This window comes from Podarcis muralis, chromosome 10, assembly GCF_964188315.1.
Source record: "Podarcis muralis chromosome 10, rPodMur119.hap1.1, whole genome shotgun sequence".
NCBI lineage: Eukaryota > Metazoa > Chordata > Lepidosauria > Squamata > Lacertidae > Podarcis > Podarcis muralis.
The window spans coordinates 46204109-46218439 of NC_135664.1; the positions used below are offsets into that span (position 1 = coordinate 46204109).

General features: G+C 42.8%; 1 protein-coding gene across 1 annotated transcript; it reads left to right on the forward strand.

The window, feature by feature from the left end:
- The first annotated feature begins 500 nt into the window (after positions 1 to 500).
- Positions 501 to 12737, forward strand: SLC25A17 (solute carrier family 25 member 17). The gene is made up of 9 exons (XM_028746961.2): positions 501 to 732; positions 5040 to 5100; positions 5812 to 5878; positions 7341 to 7492; positions 8107 to 8223; positions 9954 to 10099; positions 10251 to 10346; positions 11095 to 11177; positions 12171 to 12737. Exons 1-9 carry the CDS (start codon positions 679 to 681, stop codon positions 12316 to 12318), a joined length of 924 nt encoding a protein of 307 aa, XP_028602794.1. The 5' UTR covers positions 501 to 678; the 3' UTR covers positions 12319 to 12737.
- Positions 12738 to 14331: the final 1594 nt, after the last annotated feature.

A 14331-nucleotide genomic window follows, 5' to 3' on the forward strand; every position in this document is an offset into this window, starting at 1 on the left:
TGGTACCTCAGGTTAAGTACTTAATTCATTCCGGAGGTCCGTACTTAACCTGAAACTGTTCTTAACCTGAAGCACCACTTCAGCTAATGGGGCCTCCTGCTGCTGCCGCACTGCCAGAGCCCGATTTCTGTTCTCATCCTGAAGCAAAGTTCTTAACCTGAAGCACTAATTCTGGGTTAGCGTAGTCTGTAACCTGAAGCGTATGTAACCCGAGGTACCACTGTACACCCTTTTGACGCGGCTGCGCCTGTCCCTCCACAAACCAGCCTGCTTCAAGCTGCTCTGTCCCCCTCACGTATTCCCCGCCCCCTCACTCATTGCGCGCTAGCCGTTGACGGAAGAACCGTTTTCAGCCAACCGAAACAGCCGTAACCCCCGTCAGCCGAAACCCGCGCGCGCCTGAGCCGAGAGTAAAGAGGACACGCCCCTTTCTGCCTTGCGGCGGGGGGGGGGGGAGATGGGCGGCAGCCGGCGAATAGCGCTCCTCCTGCCGGGCGAGCCCTCCCACCTGCGCCGAGGTATTACGAGCCGCCGCCTGATAGGTGCGGAGCTGGCAGAAACGTCGCGGCGGCGCTGGAGCCACGTGACGCCGAGTGTCATGGAGCGGGGCGGTGACGGAGACGCCCGCTCTTCCTTGGCCAGCGCTTCCTTGGCTCCCGCGGCGCCGGAGGTTCAGCCATGGCCGTGGTGTTCTCTTACGAGAGCTTGGTCCACGCTGTGGCGGGGGCTGTGGTGAGTTTGACTTATGCAGCGGAGGTGGCGCGGTAGTGGGGGCTCCAGGGCTGGGCTCCGGGGGCTGCTGGGCTCACTCGCCTCTCGCGCAATACTAGCCTAGGTGCTAAACTGCACCTGGTCGCCTGGGGATGAGATTCGGGGCAGAGATCCCCACCACCACTCGCACCAATTTCTGTCTTAGTGGGTGCCTCTCAACTAGTCCATGCCGCTCCGAGCGAATACAAACGGCCACTGTATGATTTTGCGTGCCCCCAATTAGTATAGTCGTCGTCGGTGGTGCCCTGCTAAATGAGGATTGGGAGGGTTTCACCGCTTCTGTATTCCTCTCCCTCACGGTTTTTGTGGTGGGTGTATTGCTATGATCGTTACTGTTACGGTGTGGTTATGGGGTAATTCTCCTCGCCCCTGTTATAAGATGCCACAGGTGAACTGTCCTATCGGGTGCACTTTCTGTTGTTAAGCTATCACTTTGATTGCCTATACTCGCCTGCCAGGGTTTTCTGCCTGGGATTAAAATACCTGTCTGGGGACAATCAAATGTCCAAACTTGCTGTTGAGCTGCAGAAGCAAAATCAAAGAGGGACAGTGTTCAGAAAGTGTAAAAGGGTTGGGGAATTGTCCTTTATGTTCCAGTCTCAGCTACAGGATCAATATTTGTAGTAACCTAGAAATAGGTTGCTTGTACCCAATCACTCTGTTCTGTATTGGGATGCCAGGATTATCCTTTTTCTATCTTCCCTGCTTTTTCAGCTTTTTGTTCCACAACTGTCTAAATGGTAAATATTTTATTTGATACTAGTAGCTTTGAGGCTGGAGTGCTGTTGGATGCAGCCGGAAAACCTGACTCAGGTCAACTGCACAGATCTCTCATACAAGATCAGGGCAGGTTACAGCAATTTAAAATTCAATAATAAAAACAGATAAAACAAATGAACATTTTTTACAAATAAAGGTACCCCTACCCGTACGGGCCAGTCTTGCCAGACTCTAGGGTTGTGCACCCATCTCACTCCAGAGGCCGGGGGCCAGCGCTGTCCGGAGACACTTCCGGGTCACGTGGCCAGCGTGACATTGCTGCTCTGGCGAGCCAGAGCCGCACACGGAAACGCCGTTTACCTTCCCGCTTGTAAGCGGTCCCTATTTATCTACTTGCACCTGGGGGTGCTTTCGAACTGCTAGGTTGGCAGGCGCTGGGACCGAGCAACGGGAGCGCACCCCGCCGCGGGGATTTGAACCGCCGACCTTTTGATCGGCAAGCCCTAGGCGCTGAGGCTTTTACCCACAGCGCCACCCGCGTCCCAACATTTTTTACAAATACATATCCATAAAATGAGAATTCTCTGAATCTCACAACTTCCCCTCATCCCCTCCATGGGTCTTATTGTCCACATTTCCAGCTACATGTTATTTCATAGTCTGTTTTGTATCTATCCATATTGTCGCAATAATAGGTTGGGTCCTGAAAACATACACTTCTAGTAACAAAGCCCAAGGTAAAAAGGTGTGCCTTTAACATTTGCCAAAAACTGCACCACAAAGAGAGCATTCCAGTAATCACATGCGGAAGTTGCCAGAGTGTGGAGTGCCGTGACCCAGTGATCTCTGTTCAAAAGGGACCATAGCTGGCAAACAAGATGGAGCTGGAAGCAGACACACCTAGCCACCTGGGTCTCAAGTGGCAATCCAGGAGTACCCCCAGGTGACAAACCTCCTTCCATAGGAGTGCAACCCTGTCAAGAGCAGGTCATCTTTTCACCTCCTGGACTTAAGAATTGAAACACATAACACCTGTTTTTTCTGGAGTCAGTTTTGATTTGTTGGCCCACATTCAGCCCATCACTGCCCCCAAACACCCATCTAGTACCTTGGCCGCCTCTACTGATTCAAAGTTAACAAGGAGATAGAACTGGGTGTCATCTGCATATGGGTAACACTTCACTCCAAAACTATTGAAGACAGTTCATATAAATGTTAAATAGAATGGGGGGAAAGATGCAATCCTGGGGCACACCACAAGAAAGCTTCCATAAGTTATTCCCCCACAGCTGCTTTCTGCAAATAGCCTGGAGACTGAGGCAGAATCACTGAAGTACAGTGCCCCAGCCCCCACCTTCTTGAGCCACTTCAAAAGAATACCGTCATTAATGGTGTTGCAAGCCACCAAGCCCAATAAAAAAGAGCAGGGTTGCACTCCCTCACATCTCTCAATGCAAGGTCACCTTCTCAGTGAATGGTGCTTAGAGCCTAAGCTGGGGGTAGATGTAAATATTCCCCCACTCCCAGCCTGATAGCCCCTTGGTCAGCATTGTTGGCGCACTCAGCAGCAGGCTTTATCTAGCTTGTAGGCATACTGTTTTATGTTTGCTGTCCTGTGCTCTTTTTTGGGGAGGATGGATGAGATACAAAAATGACAGATTCATAAATATAAACAAGTTATAAAGCAATGGTCCCAATACAGATGCAAGAGGGACATGGGCATGACAGGGGGGCAGCTGGCCTTCCAATCAAGTAAATAAATAAGAATACTTAACCAGCTGACTAATTGCATCACAGATAACTTGGATCTGCTCCCCAAACAGTGTTAGAAACTGGGATAGAAAAGCTAGGAGCCAAATGGCTCTTGGGACCTGGGTTAAGGGCACCAAAACAGAATGTCTAGTCGCCATTTTGGGGGGAGGGGGTTGGCCACACTTTTTATTCATTATTTTGATAAGCATGAACTAATACACAGTTCACATTAGTGACACATTGTTAATATCACATTTTTGACAGAAATTGTTAATACATGTTTAATTTGGTGTTTACAATAAAAATATTGGTACCAAACTTCAGTTTTCAAAGCACTCTACTCTTGTTAAACACCTTAACATATTGTCTATCCTTAACATATACTTTGTGGCTTCAAAACACATACCGGTACATTTGAGTGATCCTTGAGTGTAAGCCAGGCACAAAAAATGGCACCTAGACTTTTTGAGGTGCTCACAAATGGAGACTCTTTAGGCGCAAAATGCACCTGGCACCCTGCTAATTTTGAATCCTGTCCCCAACGTAAAACCTGCCCCCCCAATAAATCCTGGCTACGCCCATGATGGGGGACCCCATTTCTTACATCTTTCCATTGTGAGAACTGGCAATTTATTCCTGCATGCTGCTTCCTACTTAAACGATTAAAAAGTCTCTCGCAGAAATTGCTACTTGTCTTGAAATTATCTTCACAGCCACAAAGGCTATACATTCTTTGAGAAATGTGATCCTCAGGATTCTAGCAGACACCAGATTCTTTATTGAAAACCAGATACTGTAGTTCTTGGAACTGTGCAGATTTCCCCCCTGTACTTTGTCCATAACATTCTGTTATCACTGGGCTAGGATACATTTGTAAATAATAAACTTTGTGGGATGACTTGTCCTCAATATACAGCTTAATACTTTTACATTGATGCCTGCAGCCTTAGTACTGAGAGGATCAATTAGTTTGTGTAACTTGTTGAAGGTGCAGTCAATCATTACTAGTCTTCCTCTACCCATCCCACTAATACATTGTTCAGACTTGTAAAGGTGGAGCAGCAATTGGAGTGAAGTTGAGCTGTTCTATTTGCCCACTGACGAGGCTTTCAGAGCAACATTTTAATTTCTTTAAAGACTTTATAGGATTTAAAACACAAATTTCAAGCCCTTCCCTAACCATGTCTGAGAAGTCTTGATAATTCATAAAGAAATTAGGGTACTTTCTGCTCCAAATAGCTGCTGCTTAGATATGTGTTAAATGCAAATTGGTGTTGCTTAGTTGGGGGTGGGGCTGCCCCTAAGTCCTTTCCACATGAGAAGCGTCTGAATTTTTGAAGAATATAACTTGGGGGTGTCATAACATGCATATGGAGCCTAACCTAAACAAATAAAGAAAACACATTTACAAATGTGTCTCACTGCCTGCATTAAGGCTACTGGTACTTTCAGAACCAAGTGCAGGGAAAAGCTGGCTGTGCCCTCCAGATGTTTTGGGCTCCATTCAACTCCAGGCCAGCATGACCAGTGGTCAGGGATGATGAGAATTGTAATTGAAAGTGAAAGTAAAACTCATAGTTATCAAATGGAATTTTCTTTTCCTTGTCAATTTTTAAAGACTTCAACTGTTTATCTTGCAAAAACCTGCATTTTTAGCAAGAAGTTCATTCAAATACAGAAATACTTCAAGGCTTGTTTGCGCAGATATTTGTTAATCATTGTTCTAGCTTTATTACAGATTTGTAAAAAAACCCCATGTGGTACAGTAAAGTTAACTTTATTTTTAAACTTTTTAGGGTAGCATGACTGCAATGACTGTGTTTTTCCCCCTGGATACAGCTAGACTAAGACTTCAAGGTAAGCAAAGATGTACTAAGTAATCTAAGAAATAAAGATATTCATCTGGGCCCATAAGAAAATGTCAAAATCCATATTCGGACAATGCCTTCATTAGGTCAACAATAATAGTGTGGAATATTTCTTCAGAACTTTTAACCAGGCTAGATAGTAAAAGTAGAGTCGAGGGAGCTAACGAAGTTGGCTTATAGAATCTATGTCTGGTCAGTCTTGAAATGATGTGTAGGACGCGAAACCAGATAGTCGGGTGAAGCTCTTATAGGTTCTCTGCAGGTTTCAGATTGCACCTTCAAAGCGTATTGAGACTGACCAGATGCATCCTCCTTGACTTCAGCAACAACCGACTTTTTTTTGCCCCTCTCGCATGTACTCTATTGACTATCTAACCCAGTGATGAACAGTTGGATCTTCCCCACCCCATACATGCCATCTTTTGATGGGTGGGTGGGAGCATAATGATGTCAGGTGACATCACTGTCAAAGTTCCAAGGAGGTTACTGTAATTGCCAGTCAGTGGATTATGGATTACTATTGCAACAACCTCCTTTGAAGATGCACTTTCAGTGCCAATCAGCTGATACAAAGTTCTGAGGAACTCAAAGGTTTGCACACTATTTTGTGATGTTCTGCTTGCACTAATCAATGTATTGCCTTAATATTCAAACATATGTTATGTTTACCCTTTGTGTATAATGTTGTATTGTCTTCCAGTTGATGAAAAACGCAAATCTAAAAGAACACACAAAGTTCTCTTGGAGATAATAAAAGAAGAGGGCATGTAAGTATAGAACCTTGTAACAAGCAGTATGTGAATATTTACAAATGTTGAGCATTCATCACATCTTTGTCCCTCTACTTCACATATTGTAGTTTCTTAATTTGCCCAATATTTGAGGGGTATTGAGTTTCACACTAAAATGTATGAGCTCCTTTGCAATGAAGCTTTAAAAAAACAGAGTGCAATCTTTTTTAGTCACAAAGGCTTAAGTCTGGGTCATCTTAAGGCAAACTCCTTCATTAGAAAGGGGAGAGTCCGGTGATTAATGGCAGGCCTTTCTATAGCCTCTGTAACTCTTGTTGCACATAAAATGTGTAGAAACCAAGGGCATGCTTTTGAAAACCAGTCCTTTCAAATACTAATTAGAAACTTGGTGCCACAGATTGTAATTTGGAAGTGGGAGGAGGGAGTCCAATCCTTGTCCTTTTGTGACCTAAAAATGACTGGTTGAAAAATGGGAATTACTTAGAAAGTACAGTACAAGCAAGTTGATGTCATATTTGTATTGTAATTCAAAACACTGTAAAAACAAGGGATCAACTATTTCCATTGTAGGAAATACCGCTGCAGTACCGTTCCATCCTTTGGAAAGAGCTGAAACGCCTGTCAGAACCAGTTCCCCCAACCAGCCAGATGCTTCTGGTCACATGCAGGCATCTTGAAGGCCCTCAGTGTGAACTGGATAATCTTCTTAATTATTATAAGGAACAGTTGTCGTAATTGTCAGTTTAAGAAGCATGCATAATATGACAAGGAACTATTTCTGCTAGGGAACCTTGGGACACTGGTACTGTTGTTTCTTCCCATCCTGTCCATCAGTAAAACGTCTCTAGTTATTTGCAGTTTTATTCAGAAGTAAGTAGCACTGAATTCATTTAGAGTTATTCCCAAGTAAGTTTGTGCAGGATTCTGATTGTTAAAATATACTTTGTTGTAAAAGGTAAAGGTAAAGGTACCCCTGCCCGTACGGGCCAGTCTTGCCAGACTCTAGGGTTGTGCGCCCATCTCACTCAAGAGGCCAGGGGCCAGCGCTGTCCGGAGACACTTCCGGGTCACGTGGCCAGCGTGACAAAGCTGCATCTGGCGAGCCAGCGCAGCATACAGAAACGCCGTTTTCCTTCCTGCCAGTAAGCTGTGCCTATTTATCTACTTGCACCCGGGGGTGCTTTCGAACTGCTAGGTTGGCGGGCGCTGGGACCGAGCAACGGGAGCGCAACCCCGCCGCGGGGATTCAAACCGCCGACCTTTCGATCGGCAAGCCCTAGGCGCTGAGGCTTTTACCCACAGCGCCACCCACGTCCCCATACTTTGTTGTACCTGCTTATAAATACTTATTTTATTTTGTAGGCAAACACTATGACTTCCCAGGTTCTGGATTAGGCTGCAGATGCTGTTGCTTTATTTCTTGCTTATTTGGTGATTGCATGATAGTTACTTTTTGCTTTTATTGCTTGTTCCTTAGCCTGGCACCATATCGAGGGTGGTTTCCTGTCATCTCCAGCCTTTGTTGTTCCAACTTCGTCTATTTCTATACATTTAACAGTTTAAAAGCTGTTTGGGTCAAAGGACATCATTCAACCACAGGAAAAGACTTGATTCTTGGGGTGGTTGCAGGTAATAGAACCCTATCAATTGTGCTACAAATCTGCTAAGATTTTAAGGCGTTGAACCAGTTTATTACATTCCATGCATGCACTTTTTATGCTACCTATGCTACCTTATTATTATAATTTATATTACTCAAATGCATGTAACTTGTAGTGGATAGAAAAACATAGGTAAAATCTAAACCTGACACACAGCCTCTTGAAGCATTACTTTAAAAAAATAATTTGGCGTTTCTGATCTTCATTAAGAAGTACATGATTCCATGACCTAGATGAATGTGGGAGGCTTGCGTCAATCCAGGCAAGTTATTTGTGAGCACTAAGGTGTGTACCTGTTATGAAAATAAACTTGCTTTTCCTGCTTGCTTAAGCAATTTGTGTGTATCCTCACAAGGCATTCTGCCAGCTATTAGTATGGTGCAGAAATTAGAGCAAAATCCTCAGTATAAGATTTCAGAATGTGTGTATTCTGGGTTTTTGGGGGGTGGGGTGGGGGGCATTGTATTTTTCTATATATCTTAATTATTTTGTACATTGGATCATTTTTGTACATGAAGATTAAACCTGCTTTTTAAAATGTTAGGGCTCTTTTTACTCAACTTTTTGTTTGTGTTGTCTTAGGTATTGTGAATGTATTGTTGACTACTCCACTCTGGGTAGTGAATACACGTCTGAAACTCCAGGGGGCCAAATTCAGAAATGAAGACATTGTGCCGACTAACTACAAAGGCGTTGCAGGTAGGCATTTGCTGCCATTTCTGTTAGTTTGCATTGGTGCTTTTTAGTAGATTTGTGGACTGAAGGCTTTCATTTACAAAATGGATGCTATGGGCAGCTCTTTTGCTGTTCAGTTTGTAGATACAACCCCTTTTAAAACAGTGAGGTATTAGATAATCAGGAAATACATATAACAGTAAGAAAGTTTATAGTGTATTACTCTGAGATGGGATGAGTCTAACTGTAACTGAAATTAAACATGTTCCAGCATATCCAACACTGACTCAGCCATCAGTCTTTTCTGTTCTCCTATGCTCAATCCAGTCTCTCCCCTTTTAAAAATGAAATCAGAAAGTGACACATAAATATTAATACATTTAATAGTCATCTGTCCCCAACTTTTTTATTTAAATGAAATGGGGTTGGTTTCCAACAATGTGATCCCAGTAGCACAATGACTTCATCTTCTCTGTGTATGCAGTCTAAGGCCCCCAAATAAGTCCTGGGGTTTTCCCCAACTCGCTGGAGAAGATTTGGGGAGGAGTGTGGGGAGAGGAGAGGGAGTGGACTTTCCTTTAGCACAGGCAGAAGCCCTTGTGCTAATTGGACAATCAGGATACAGCCCTGATAGTTTAAATTGCAAAACAGCTTAGAAATGGGAGGGAGGTTTCTTGGTGGTATTTTATTGGTGGGAAAACTGCCAATCAGTATTGGAATCAGTACTCCTGGATTACCTGTTGTTGTGTTCAGAGTTTCTGAAGGTATGGTTGCCATGATTACATTACAAAACATGTTCCATTACAAAACATGTTCTGGGTGAACTAAGTGATTGCTGCGTGTGATAAGAATGCTCACCATAGTATCCTATCATTTCACTTAGTCCCCATAACTGTGTGAGAATACATTAGAGCAACATCTTGGGGACTGGGATGGATTAAGAGGATGAGCAGTATGTGAAATGACATAGCTTAGACTGCAAGATTGGGTTCAGCTGCAAGCTTCTGGTACAGAAAGTGATTGGGAAGAGAGAATACCATGTTTACTCTCATGTAAGTCACAATTAATTAAAACAGAACTTACCCAAGTAAGTGTGCATTGCACTGCCAATTCCAGTGCATGTGGCTTGATATATTTATTTGCTTTACTATATTGGACATCCTTTGCTTTTTGTACCAAGATAGTTGTAAAAAACAACAAAATATAAACAGGGTTTTTTTTAAGTGAACCCACTCTTGGCTCTCCAGGCAGGCAGTGCATTTAAATGTGCATGGACTGTGTATGTGTGTTTTCTTCAAGTGGTTTGTGCCAAAGGACAAGCTGTGTTACCTTTTTGTACATACGTGTATAAGAAGAGTGGGAAGAGAGAGGTAACAATGAATTGGATAACTGTTGCAGGCACTAGATGGTGAAACTTTGGCAGGGCTTGTGGGGGGAAGAGATGAGAAGCCTAGAGGAGGGGAGATAGGTAGGTTTTTGGGAAGCCCAGAGGAAGGAAGGCAGGGAAGAAACTGTCCAAAAGGACCTTGTCGTAGTCAGATCTTGGTCCTGATGGATTCCCCCCCCCCCCCCGTACATCAATGAGACCAATAGAAAAGAAAAGAAAAATATTCCTCATCCCTGGATTACAAATTGATAGGCAAAATGTGCAATTCGTTTCTTCCTCTGTGCGCAAACTGTTGTTGAATATTTAAGAGTCCTGTATCTTAAATATTCTTGAAAGATTCCTGCCACTTCTTTATCCTTCCCATTAGATGCCTTTCATCAGATAATAAGGGATGAAGGAATCTCAGCTTTGTGGAATGGTACTTTTCCTTCGCTGCTACTGGTATTCAATCCTGCCATACAGTTCATGTTCTATGAAGGGCTTAAGAGGAAGATTCTGAAGAGGCAACTACAGGTGAGATTCCAAGGCCTGCAAAGAATTCAGTTAAACTCTGACTTTAAACGTTGGTCCTATGAAACCTTTTCCTTTATTCACTCTGTTAAATTCATATATTGCTAGATTTCTTTCTGCAGTCATATAACCTTTTCTTTATTTACACTTACAGCTTTCTTCGCTAGATGCATTTGTTATTGGAGCAATAGCCAAAGCGATCGCTACCACCCTCACTTACCCTATGCAGACAGTACAGTCCATCTTGCGGGTGGGTATCCATTGCACCAGATCACTTTCATTTTACTGTTTCTTTATACAGTTGCCTTTGGCCAGTATTCCAGAACTCAAATTGACAAACATCTATTCCATCTTAATTTGTTGCTGTGGTTGAAGAGCACACCTTCTCTTAACTAAGTCTAGAAAGCTCCTTGAATCTTAATCACTCTAACTGAATGGGCAAGAAATTGCGGCAAATGTGAGGTTACACTTCTGATTGTAAACAAAAGTATATTTCTTTCAGGGGAAATGAGTAACTGTTTTAGTGTCTTGTGTTCTAACTGCATAGCATATGCTCTCCATATTGGATGCTCTGAGCAACTTTTCCTACTTCTTAGAATACATAACTACTTAGCACTTAGGCTAGATTTCCCAGTTGGCTCTCTGCAGAGACATTGCATGTTGTTAAGCTGTGGGAAGAGCCTGACAACCCCATATTCTTTTGCTTAGAGGACATCTTTATTGTACCACTGCTACCACTCCAGCCATAATGAAAATGCATAATTTTGATGTGTATGGCTTTGCTTGGTCAATATTTAACATATTTTGGGGTGAGGGGAGACTGCAAGCTGCTCTGACCTGAGCAAGAAATGTATTATTTAGCACTGAACAATTGGATATGGGAGAACGATTTGAATATAGGGCTGGATCATTTATTTGAGATCAGGCATAGTAAATAGAAATTAGAAGAAAATAAGGTAGGAAAAGTTGCTCATTGATTCATATTGTCCCCTTTTCAGTTTGGACGTCACCATCTGAACCCAGAAAACAGGAGACTAGGCAGCCTTAAGAATGTTATCTACCTTCTTCGACAGAGAATAAAGTAAGCTTTGTCTTTATTTTATCCATATATCTCTTAACATTGTCCTCTACTGTATCAACACCCTGATAATCTGCCCTAAATAGCTGTATAATTTTTATTCAATAAAAAGTTGACCTTTAAAACACTAAAAGGGTCATACGAGATCAATAATCCTCTTTATGAAGACTTTTTGATCTAGTGTGATGGAAATATTAAGCAAGCCGGGTCATTATTTTCCAAATATAATAGTCACTGCTAAGTTTACCACTTAATTTATCTATTTCCCCCTACTCTGCATTTGCACTCAACAGGCATGTTAGGCAGCTTATAATGATAAAACTACAATGTAACTTGGAGCAGCCTTATGATGAAATTATGGGTATTTATTGTAGTGCTAGGAAAATCCTTGTACGAGCAGAGTGATTTCCAGTTGCACAACAGGCCTCCCCCCCCCCCCTAGCAGGCCCGCTAAATTTGTTTGGGAAGTTCACCCACCCCTCTGGAGCAGAGGTCATTTTGGAGACTATTTTCCAGGCACCCCCACCATCTGAGGTACAGATAGAGCTTCTCATTGGTGGCCCCCTGTTGGTGGAATTCCTTCAACAGAAAGGCTCACCTGATACTGTATTTGATTGGTATATAAAATGTATTATACTGGTATATAAAACACCCTAGAAGCTTTGAGAACAGATAGTACATAAATAATTTAAACAAATAAACAGGCTTTTCACTTACCAGTAGTTTGAGATTTGGGGGAAAGCAGCAGATGAGAGAAGGGTTAAGCATTCTTCTGCCAGACACTTTTCTCCTGAAAATCATGCCCCCCCCCCCGGCACTCTTTTTGAAAAAAGGAGCAGTAGCACCTGGAGGGAGAACGTTTCAATCCTAAGTAGTTTTAATAGTTGGTGGTGCAGGCAAGAACAGACACACTTTATGATGTCCTGGCATTGTATGCCATTTTGCTACATTTGGAAAGTACTTTCTTACCATATGCTGAATCTGCTTTCTCAATAGGCGTTTTGGATTAGTAGGTCTCTACAAAGGCCTTGAAGCAAAGCTGCTCCAAACAGTCCTCACTGCTGCACTGATGTTCCTGGTCTATGAAAAAATTACCGCTGCTACTTTCACAGTCATGGGATTAAAACGTTCACTTAGGAACTGAAGTCTGGGCCTCCACAACACATTAAACTCGGGGAAAGAAAGACACAAATAGCTGGGACACAACTGGGTGCCATGGAAGCTTCCTCTCAAAGGCTACAAGACTCTTCCACTGTGTTCTTGCTCTCAAAGCTTCAGAATGTACCTGAAGGGGAAGCTTGAAGAGTAATCTGGAACTCTGCACTGTCAGTCACCGTATGATGGCTTGACCATCTTTCTTTCTCTGCAGCTATTTTGATTAGGAAGCAAACTGGAAAATAAAATTTCACTATTGAGAAAAAGAAGCCTACTAAACTCATTGGAGAGCTTTAGTTACTCACTGTGTATAATTCATTCTCCATTTGCTGTCAGTGTTTTTCACGGGTTTGATATTGTATAATCTCATCGATTATTGGCCCATTAAAAGACTTCATTAAATAACTATTCTTTTAGTATAAGCTTTCTTTTAATTTGCACAGTTGACCTAAAAGAACTGTCCTGTAGAGTCTTCTGCCTACAGTACACTAAGGTCTATGCAAATACATTGCTTTAAGCTCAACTTTGTTTAGTATCCCAATGTCTCATCCATTGTGGTAAAAATTATTAATATATATCAAGAATTGGTAACCTTTTTGCCCAGAGGGTCACATTTGCACTTCACCAGCAGAATCACTAGAAGATCACCTTCCTCATTGCCTCTCACATTTCCCATTGGGGGATTAGGAGTGTTCAGTGGCCCAACAGCCCCTATGCAAATGGCTCACTTCCCAATATTATATTTTTCAAGTTGTGAGAGGAACCTTGTTTCAAGTTGTGAGAGGAACCCCAGCTGGCTCCGGACGATCACCAGTCTCCCGTGGAACAGCATCAAGTCAGCGACACGAGCCTCAGATACGTTTAGAGACCCATGCACACTCTGTCAGCAGAGTGTGTAAACACCTCACAGCAGAAGAGGCGGACAGAGAGATGTGCAAGCAAAAATGTACAGCATTTTATTCAGCATAGCTTAGGAACAAAGGAAAACATGTCTGCTTGCCTTCGTGTCCAGCAAAACAGCAGTAACACAAAAGCTACATACAACGGAAGTTCGCAGCGAGTGCTGGAAGTAAACAGGCATGTGACACACAACAGCCTGTTCCCTTTTAAGGTGGAACGGAACTATATCCTAACATCCACTGCCATTACTATTATCACCCCACAGCTGCATTGTTCATTTTGTTTAGCAGTGGAGCCACTTGTTTCATCAGTGCTGCCACCACCAATTCCAACAGCAAATATGGCAGGTGTTTTTCAGGGCAAACAGAAGGTCCTTGCAGGCTAATTCTGGCCCATGGGGCAGTTGTTCCACCTGCTCAGCATACACCAAGTGATGAAAGTCTATCAGATTCCTGCTAGAACTGGTCTTATCGGATTCAGATTCCTTAAGTTTAAGAAATTGAAAAGTTCCTTATATTCTCTTCTGCACTGTGACATATTCAATCTGAAATGGAAAATTGGGAGTTTATACAGGTAGTAATCTGAAGACTGCAAAACCATCTGATTCATATCCTAGTACTCTAGTTTGTTTTCATGATGCTTTACCTGAGGTTCTGAAAATCTGAATCATTGGCTAAAACCTAGTTTCCATCAGTATCAAATAGAGTGGAGTATCCCTTTCTTACCTCCAACCCACCAGAAAGGCCATCTTCGATATGACAGCTTCAACTCGGTATTATTATTACTATGTGAGCTGGTTCAAGCTTCCTGATAACACAGGAACAGGTAATGTTCAGCCTTGGGCTTTCACACTTCCCCCCTCCCTCTCTTGCAGGTGGAGCCACGAGGAGAGCAGCAACATTTACTTCCATTTTTCGCTAACTGCAACTGGTTTCATCTGAAGCCAACAAACCACCCCTATAAACAATCTCAATAGTTGTTTGTTTGAAATAAGCTAACTTCACACTGCAGAATAGTGAAGCTGACTTGTTTTAACAGACCATAGTTAAGTTTCACCACAATTTAAGGTTCAGATGTAAAGTGAAAGCTGCTGAAGAGGTTA